This window comes from Palaemon carinicauda, chromosome 39, assembly GCF_036898095.1.
Source record: "Palaemon carinicauda isolate YSFRI2023 chromosome 39, ASM3689809v2, whole genome shotgun sequence".
NCBI classification, from domain to species: Eukaryota; Metazoa; Arthropoda; class Malacostraca; order Decapoda; family Palaemonidae; genus Palaemon; species Palaemon carinicauda.
In genome coordinates this window covers 13,637,604-13,647,603 of record NC_090763.1, presented here as the reverse complement: position 1 = coordinate 13,647,603, position 10,000 = coordinate 13,637,604, and the positions used below count along the sequence as shown (strand labels likewise).

Here is a 10,000-nt window from a genome sequence, read left to right as displayed (position 1 = left end):
TCTTAAGTGGAGATATAGATACCCTAAAATAAAAGAACTAATTAAGGGTAGTGGTGGCGTATGGGAAACATCTTTGTCTCGCAATCGCCGGACAGGGATTCCAGTCTTGCTCAAGCTCGATTTTATTTTATTTTTTAAATGCCTGTAGTCTCACCATCCTTGTGAGCTAAGGTTTGGCGGTTTAGGGGAGCCCATAGGTCTACCTGCAGCCATTGCCTGGCCCTTCCTAGTCCTAGCTTGTAGGGAGGCAGGAGGGGGCTTGGGCGCTGATCATATGCATACATGGTCAGTCTCTAGGGCATTGTCCTGGTAATTAGGGCATTGTCACTGTCCCTTGCCTCTATCATTTATGAGCGGCCTTTAAATATTAGAATTGGCATTGAAACTTTAAGGCCATATATTAGGATTAATGTTTGGTTTGCGAGAACCCAGATTACAAACATACTGCCCAGGGAAAATCTTAAAAGAGATTCACTTACATAATTTCCCCGTCATCACGAATTGCAACAGATGGGCAGACTGGATTTAAATCGTGACCTCTGAATTCATTGGTGCCTTTTGCAATAATCTATCATTCGTTCAATTGTTGATAATCAAAGAACAAAGTTGGATTACACTGTACAGTTTCAGTTGCAAAATGAGATTGCTTATCCCAAAAAGTACTTTAAGTAAGATTGAGAATTTCAAATACGTTTCAGCAACGCTGAATGAAAAGAATTGAAAGAGACCATATCAGAAATAAACAGAAGTGATACTTATGCGAATCAAGTCAAATATCTTGAGATTAACCTTATCTTTCCACCGATTTCCTACAAAGGAAAACAAAGAAGTTCCATATATATCCATACGTTTCCTCCTATGATATGAACTTTTCCAATTAATATAAATTATCATGGATTAATTAACTGATCATACATAATTAAAACCACCTTATGAAAAGTAGAAATGCAAATGATTTTACTTTAAAGTAATTTGCACCTCACACCATCAAGATTTGTTTGTCGTATACTAGGAGAATTAATATATTTCCTCCAAGGTCGTATACATTCTTAACTATGTAGTGTATCACGCAGCTTATTCAGCTGCTTCTTCTTTGTCTATATCTTTTCCCACTTCTATGTGGGGTCGATGTTTCTGGTCAGCTTTCTCTATCTACCTCTGTCTCACACTTCATCACCGGTTAATCCCTTTGATCGCAGGTCATCCTTGATACTGTCCATCCAACTTCGCTGTGGTCTCCCTCTCCTCCTCGTTCCCTGTACCTCCATTCTATCACTCTCCTCCTGTTCATCTCTTCTCATGACATGACCATACCACCTCAGTCTACTTTCTTGGCTATTATCTGATAGTTTTCTAACTCATGTGGTACCCATAATTACCTCATTCCGTATCTTATCTCTTCTCGTCACCCCACAAGAAGAAATTTAACAAATAAAGCAGCATATTCAGCATTATTTGTTGAATCCACATTATCGAAGAACTTAGAAAACAAGAAAGTCATCGGCTTCTTCTTGCAGGCCTTAAAATATTCACAGTAATATTGGAACTCACAGCATGGCACTGATATCTTAGATGACTGAACAAAGCCGGGCCTATGAAATAAAGGAATAAGTTATTATGCTCTAGCCTCCTGGCTAGTACAGTGGTAACGCGTTTGCCTAGCATTCGCAAGGCAAGAGATCGATCCCCGCCCAGGACAGTGAGTTTAAGCTGTTTACTAGAGAGGCTACTGCTGTGGTAGGGCACCACAGTGGGGGGATTGGGCTTGCCCGGCTGACGTTCTGGTGAGCATCTATTCTGATGGAACTGAAACCAGACACCTCTTTAACCTTTAGTTTATTTTGTCTGTTTTTACTCAAAATTTGTTGCTCCCCTAGCAAGTGATGGAACACATTTAGGCCTCCTTTTCTGTGGCTGAATTGATGTTGGTCTGGTGTTTGCATTGTTCAGCAGCTCATACTGCAAGGATGAAGTTATTGGTAGAATTCATTTTAAGGGGATATTATCTCCTTAAGAGTGTTTACATGGCAACTTAAGGTACCCTGACACTTGCACGAATTTGTGGCACGCATTGTCACGACTCGAGTCGTGAACTCGTCGTGAACTGGAGTGAACTCGTCGTGAACCTGTCGTGACATCGTGGCATGTCGTGACGAGAATTTTGAAATGTTCAAAATTTTGGGCACGACAAAATTTCGTGAACGCGGCGTGAACTATGCGCGAACTGTTCGTGAACTCGTCGGGACGATGCGGGAAGTGCGCAAACTATGCTAAAACTATGCATGAACTCGTCATGAACTCGTTGTGTCAATGTGGACAGGTGAGCTGTGATTCTGAGGTAATTTTTTTTTTTTTAATTTTCCAGTTCGTGCCACAAAATGTCACGACTTGCCACGACAAATTTGTGGCAAAAAGTCGCTTGGAGGAGGATCGAAGATTTCCACTTACTCGCGAAGTGGTGGAAACAAAGGAGAAGACATAGATAAGGGGTATCCTGATAATAACTATGATTAAAAGTATGGAAGTGTCATGTCTGGTTTTTCTTCCAAACTGGGTGGACAAAGAATCTTTAACCACAAAATCTTTCGACATCCACACACGAAGATATTCACCTAAAACATTAATAATAATACTCATTCTTCAATTTGAAATGTTCAAGTGATTTTCACGAGTCAAATGGTACTACTAGAAGTAGAAACCTCTTGTGGGGCTACATAAATCCAGTGCTTTAAAGTTTACAGTCTAAAGCCTTTTTTGTTTTCTAACTTATTCGATAGTATGAATTTGGCAATAAACGAGGAATACGCTTTATGATACTCTATTATTATTATTATTATTATTATTATTATTATTACTTGCTACGCTGCAACCCTAGTTGGAAAAGCAAGATGCTATAAGCCCAGGGGCCCCAACAGGGAAAATAGCCCAGTGAGGAAAGGAAACAAGAAAAAAATAACATTTTAAGAACAATGACATGTAAATAAATATTTCCTATATAAACTATCGAAAACTTTCACAAAAAAGAGGAAGAGAAACGAGATAGAATAGTGTGCCCGACTGCACCCTCAAGCAAGAAAACTCTAACCCAAGAGAGTGGAAGACCATGGTACAGAGGCTATGGCACTATCCAAGACTAGAGAACAATGGTTTGATTTTGGAGTGTCCTCCTAGAAGAGCTGCTTACCACGGATCTTTTACGTTCTGTAGGGCAAAGGGTGATAGGACTAGGAAAACAGTACTTAAAGTAAAGTAAAGTAAAATAAAAGAAATACCAACACTAAACTAAACTTAATTAAACACTGAATCTTGAGTACAGCCATATCTCATTCCAACAATCGCAAGTTAAAAATATAAAAAATTATTTATAAAAGGACATGAATCTTACAACTCAAAAAATGAAAAACTAAGTACTTTAAAATGAAAATGTCATTATAAAAAAGGAGAAAATAGCGTACACCGAAAACTATCACACCAACGTTCCTTTTACAAACCCTCAGTCTATGTATACACCAAGGTGTATAGGCCCTAGAGCGAAGGAAGTTGAACAGAAAAACGTTAGAAATACATGGAAATCCTTCTTTCAAGGCTCGGCAAAAAGACTTCAGAGGCGAAGGAGACTATCTAATCTGGAATCTATTCTGGAAAACCACGAGTTTTGTCAAGATATAACCGCCTCTAGATGGCTGGCTTTTCAATGAGAGAGTGAGAGAGAGAGAGAGAGAGAGAGAGAGAGAGAGAGAGTGACTAAGATTTAGGAAAATCACGGGAAAATGAATGCACAACTGACAGGTCCCTTAAACCATCCGTGCAAATTATGAATGGGGATAACAACTTTATTCAGGTAAGAGAGAGAGAGAGAGAGAGAGAGAGAGAGAGAGAGAGAGACTAGGATTTAGGAAAGTCACGGGAAAATGAATGCACAACTGACAGGTCCCTTAAGCCATAACAACTTTATTCAGGTAATAGAGAGAGAGAGAGAGAGAGAGAGAGAGAGAGAGAGAGAGAGAGAGAGAATCATACTAAAAACAATGAAATTTAGGCGTAAAAGCAAATTATTTTTCACAGGCATTCATAAGATTCAAGATTTCCATAGTTTTCTCGTTTCCCTCCACGAGTTACAGCGGATTTGCTGTTCAGTTCACTGGCAAATTAAAAGTTTAAACCAAGATGGATATTTCCAACACATTTACTATTACTAATATTACTTCCTAATGTACTCCATAGTTGGAAAAGCAGGATGCTATAAGCCCAAGGTCTCCAACAATAAAAAATAGCCCAGTGAGGAAAAAGAAATAAGGAATTAAATAAACTACAAGAGAAGTAATGAATTTTAAATAAAATTATTTTAAGAAGTAACGGCATTAAAATTTATCTTTCATATATAAACTATGGCACTCGAGTAGTCTCTTCTAAGTTTCACTTCTAATCCTGTCCTGCCATTTATCTCCCATTAGCCTTGTGATGGCTTTGTTTTCAAATCTACTAAATCTATTGGACATTGTTTCACTGTAATACCATGACTCATGGCCATAGAGCAACACCGATCTCACTAAACTGATATATACTCCCATACCCAGAAACATGAAAAGTGCCCCAACAAGGCTATGCACTTTCCCATACACGAACACAAAAATGTGCCCCTGGGTGGATTTGCACATTCCCATACCCAGACACAAGAAAGTACCACAATGTGGGTTTTGTACATGCCCTTACCCGAACTTGAGCAAGTCTCCAAATGTGGCCTCTGCACCTTTCGCATACCCAGACACAAAAAAAAAAGGGCCCAAACATGGCTTTGTACATTCTCATAACCGGACACAAGAAAGTGCCCAACGTGGCTTTGTACAGTCCCATACCCAGACACAAAGAAAGTACCCCAAAGTGGCTTGACACATTGCAATACCTGTACACAAAAAAGTGCCCAAACGTGGCTTAGCACATTCGCATACATGGACACAAAAAAAAAAGTGCCCAAACGTGGCCTATTACATTCCCATACACGGACATAGCGCCTAAAGGCGGCTTAGCACATTCCCATACACGGACACAAAATAGTGCCCAAATGAGGCTTTGTACAATACCTTACCCCTGACAAAAAAAAATGGTGTAACGTGAATATGCAAATTCCGTCACTAGGCCACAAAATAGTGCCCCAGAGTGGCTTTGCACATTCCCTTACCCGGACATAAAAAAGCACCACAACGTGGCTTTGCACATTTCGGTACCCGAATTATAAGTCCCACAGAGTGATATCAGCACCTCACGGACTCCATATACAAGAAAGTGACTAAACGTGGGCTTTACACATTCAAATACATGGACACAAAAAAGTACCCCAAATGTAGCACCGTAAATGGCTTATACCCGGACACAAAAAAGTGCCTCAAACGAGGCTTTGCACATTCCCATTCTTGGACACAAAAAAGTGCCCAAACGTGGCTTTGCCCCATTCCCAGACACAAAAAAAGTGCCCAAAAAGTGGCTTTTTACATTCCCATACCCGGACACAAAGTGCGTCAACATGGCTTTGCACATTCCCATACCCCGGACACAAAGTGCCTCAACATGGCTTTGCACATTCCCATACCCTGACACAAAAAAGTGCCCAAAAAGTGGCTTTTTACATTCCCATACCCGGACACAAAGTGCCTCGAACATGGCTTTGCACATTCCCATACCCGGACACAAAGTGCCTCAACATGGCTTTGCACATTCCCATACCCTGACAACAAAAAGAGTGCCCAAAAGTGGCTTTTTACATTCCCATACCCGGACACAAAGTGCGTCAACATGGCTTTGCACATTCCCATACCCGGACACAAAGTGCCTCAACATGGCTTTGCACATTCCCATACCCTGACACAAAAAAAGTGCCCAAAAGTGGGCTTTTTACATTCCCATACCCGGACACAAAGTGCCTCAACATGCTTTGCACATTCCCCATACCCGGACACAAAGTGCCTCAACATGGCTTTGCACATTCCCATACCCTGACACAAAAAAGTGCCCAAAAGTGGCTCTTGCACATTCCCATACCCTGACACAAAAAAGTGCCCAAAAGTGGCTTTGCACATTCCCATACCCGGACACAAAGTGCCTCAACATGGCTTTTGCACATTCCCATACCCGGACACAAAAGTGCCTCAACATGGCTTTGCACATTCCCATACCCGGACACAAAGTGCCTCAACATGGCTTTGCACATTCCATACCCTGACACAAAAAAGTGCCCAAAAGTGGCTTTTTACATTCCCATACCCGGACACAAAGTGCCTCAACATGGCTTTGCACATTCCCATACCCGGACACAAAGTGCCTCAACATGGCTTTGCACATTCCCATACCCGGACACAAAGTGCCTCAACATGGCTTTGCACATTCCCATACCCTGACAACAAAAAAGTGCCCAAAAAGTGGCTTTTTACATTCCCATACCGGACACAAAGTGCCTCAACATGGCTTTGCACATTCCCATACCCGGACACAAAGTGCCTCAACATGGCTTTGCACCATTCCCATACCCGGACACAAAGTGCCTCAACATGGCTTTGCACATTCCCATACCCTGACACAAAAAAGTGCCCAAAAGTGGCTTTTTACATTCCCAGATACCCGGACACAAAGTGCCTCAACATGGCTTTGCACATTCCCATACCCGGACACAAAGTGCCTCAACATGGCTTTGCACATTCCCATACCCTGACACAAAAAAGTGCCCGAAAAGTGCGCTTTTTACATTCCCATACCCGGACACAAAGTGCCTCAACATGGATTTGCACATTCCCATACCCTGAAACAAAAAAAAAGTGCCCAAAAAGTGGCTTTTTTTACATTCCCGATACCCGGACACAAAGTGCGTCAACATGGCTTTGCACATTCCCATACCCGGACACAAAGTGCCTCAACATGGCTTTGCACATTCCCATACCCTGACACAAAAAAGTGCCCAAAAGTGGCTTTTTACATTTCCCATACCCGGACACAAAGTGCCTCAACATGGCTTTGCACATTCCCATACCCGGACACAAAGTGCCTCAACATGGCTTTGCACATTCCCATACCCTAACACAAAAAATTGCCCAAAAGTGGCTTTTTAAATTCCCATACCCGGACACAAAGTGCCTCAACATGGCTTTGCACATTCCCATACCCTGACACAAAAAAGTGCCCAAAAGTGGCTTTTTACATTCCCATACCCGGACACAAAGTGCCTCAACATGGATTTGCACTATTCCCATACCCTGAAACAAAAAAAAGTGCCCAAAGTGGCTTTTTACATTCCCATACCCGGACACAAAGTGCCTCAACATGGATTTGCACATTCCCATACCCTGAAACAAAAAAAAAGTGCCCAAAAGTGGCTTTTTACATTCCCATACCCGGACACAAAGTGCGTCAACATGGCTTTGCACATTCCCATACCCGGACACAAAGTGCCTCAACATGGCTTTGCACATTCCCATACCCTGACACAAAAAAGTGCCCAAAAGTGGCTTTTTACATTCCCATACCCGGACACAAAGTGCGTCAACATGGCTTTTGCACATTCCCATACCCGGACACAAAGTGCCTCAACATGGCTTTGCACATTCCCATACCCTGACACAAAAAAGTGCCCAAAAGTGGCTTTTTACATTCCCATACCCGGACACAAAGTGCCCTCAACATGGCTTTGCACATTCCATACCCGGACAACAAAGTGCCTCAACATGGATTTGCCACATTCCCATACCCTGACACAAAAAAGTGCCCAAAAAGTGGCTTTTTACATTCCCATACCCGGACACAAAGTGCGTCAACATGGCTTTGCACATTCCCATACCCGGATACAAAGTGCGTCAACATGGCTTTGCACATTCCCATACCCGGACACAAAGTGCCTCAAACATGGCTTTGCACATTCCCATACCCTGACACAAAAAAGTGCCCAAAAGTGGCTATTTTACATTCCCATACCCGGACACAAAGTGCGTCAACATGGCTTTGCACATTCCCATACCCTGACACAAAAAAGTGCCCAAAAAGTGGCTATTTACATTCCCATACCCGGATACAAAGTGCGTCAACATGGCTTTGCACATTCCCATATCCCGGACACAAAGTGCTCTCAACATGGCTTTTGCACATTCCATACCCTGACACAAAAAAGTGCCCAAAAGTGGCTATTTACATTCCCATACCCGGACACAAAGTGCGTCAACATGGCTTTGCACATTCCCATACCCTGGACACAAAAAAGTGCCCAAAAGTGGCTATTTTACATTCCCATACCCGGATACAAAGTGCCTGTCAACATGGCTTTGCACATTCCCATACCCGGACACAAAGTGCCTCAACATGGCTTTGCACATTCCCATACCCTGAAACAAAAAAAAGTGCCCAAAAGTGGCTTTTATACATTCCCATACCCGGACACAAAGTGCCTCAACATGGATTTGCACATTCCCATACCCTGAAACAAAAAAAAGTGCCCAAAAGTGGCTTTTTACATTCCCATACCCGGACACAAAGTGCGTCAACATGGCTTTGCACATTCCCATACCCTGACACAAAAAATTGCCCAAAAGTGGCTTTTTAAATTCCCATAACCCGGACACAAAGTGCCTCAACATGGATTTGCACATTCCCATACCCTGACACAAAAAATTGCCCAAAAGTGGCTTTTTACATTCCCATACCCGGACACAAAGTGCCTCAACATGGCTTTGCACATTCCCATACCCTGACACAAAAAATTGCCCAAAAGTGGCTTTTTACATTATCCCCCCATACCCCGGACACAAAGTGCCCTCAACATGGATTTGCACATTCCCATACCCTGAAACAAAAAAGTGCCCAAAAGTGGCTTTTTACATTCCCATACCCGGACACAAAGTGCCTCAACATGGCTTTGCACTATTTCCCATACCCTGAAACAAAAAAAAGTGCCCAAAAGTGGCTTTTTACATTCCCATACCCGGACACAAAGTGCCTCAACATGGCTTTGCACATTCCCATACCCTGACACAAAAAAGTGCCCAAAAGTGGCTTTTTACATTCCCATACCCGGACACAAAGTGCCTCAACATGGATTTGCACATTCCCATACCCTGAAACAAAAAAAAGTGCCCAAAAGTGGCTTTTTACATTCCCAATACCCGGACACAAGGTGCCTCAACATGGCTTTGCACATTCCCATACCCCTGACACAAAAAAGTGCCCAAAAGTGGCTTTTTACATTCCCATACCCGGACACAAAGTGCCTCAACATGGATTTGCACATTCCCATACCCTGAAACAAAAAAAAGTGCCCAAAAGTGGCTTTTTACATTCCCATACCCGGACACAAAGTGCCTCAACATGGCTTTGCACATTCCACATACCCGGACACAAAGTGCCTCAACATGGCTTTGCACATTCCCATACCCTGACACAAAAAATTGCGCCAAAAGTGGCTTTTTAAATTCCCATACCCGGACACAAAGTGCCTCAACATGGCTTTGCACATTCCCATACCCGGACACAAAGTGCCTCAACATGGCTTTTGCACATTCCCATACCCTGACACAAAAAAGTGCCCAAAAGTGGCTTTTTACATTCCCATACCCGGACACAAAGTGCGTCAACATGGCTTTGCACATTCCCATACCCTGAAACAAAAAAAAGTGCCCAAAAGTGGCTTTTTACATTCCCATACCCGGACACAAAGTGCGTCAACATGGCTTTGCACATTCCCATACCCGGATACAAAGTGCGTCAACATGGCTTTGCACATTCCAATACCCGGACACAAAGTGCCTCAACATGGCTTTGCACATTCCCATACCCTGACACAAAAAAGTGCCCAAAAGTGGCTATTTACATTCCCATACCCGGACACAAAGTGCGTCAACATGGCTTTGGCACATTCCCATACCCCGGACACAAAGTGCCTCAACATGGCTTTGCACATTCCCATACCCGGACACAAAGTGCCTCAACATGGCTTTGCACATTCCCATACCCTGACACAAAAAGGTGC

The 10,000-nt window shown here is 42.7% G+C and overlaps 1 protein-coding gene across 1 annotated transcript in view; it reads right to left on the bottom strand.

Annotated features, from left to right (window-relative positions):
• Positions 1-10,000, bottom strand: part of LOC137631261 (uncharacterized) — a 775,190-nt gene that overhangs the window by 413,443 nt on the left and 351,747 nt on the right. Inside the window, exons 7-16 of the mRNA XM_068363044.1 lie at positions 9,363-9,540; positions 9,181-9,271; positions 8,947-9,089; positions 8,490-8,633; positions 8,262-8,360; positions 7,947-8,135; positions 7,151-7,331; positions 6,737-6,790; positions 5,990-6,213; positions 5,722-5,856 (exon numbers count right to left, since the gene is read on the bottom strand). Of these exons, the coding sequence (XP_068219145.1) occupies positions 5,722-5,856; positions 5,990-6,213; positions 6,737-6,790; positions 7,151-7,331; positions 7,947-8,135; positions 8,262-8,360; positions 8,490-8,633; positions 8,947-9,089; positions 9,181-9,271; positions 9,363-9,540 (1,438 nt within the window). The remainder of the gene's footprint in view (positions 1-5,721; positions 5,857-5,989; positions 6,214-6,736; positions 6,791-7,150; positions 7,332-7,946; positions 8,136-8,261; positions 8,361-8,489; positions 8,634-8,946; positions 9,090-9,180; positions 9,272-9,362; positions 9,541-10,000) is intronic.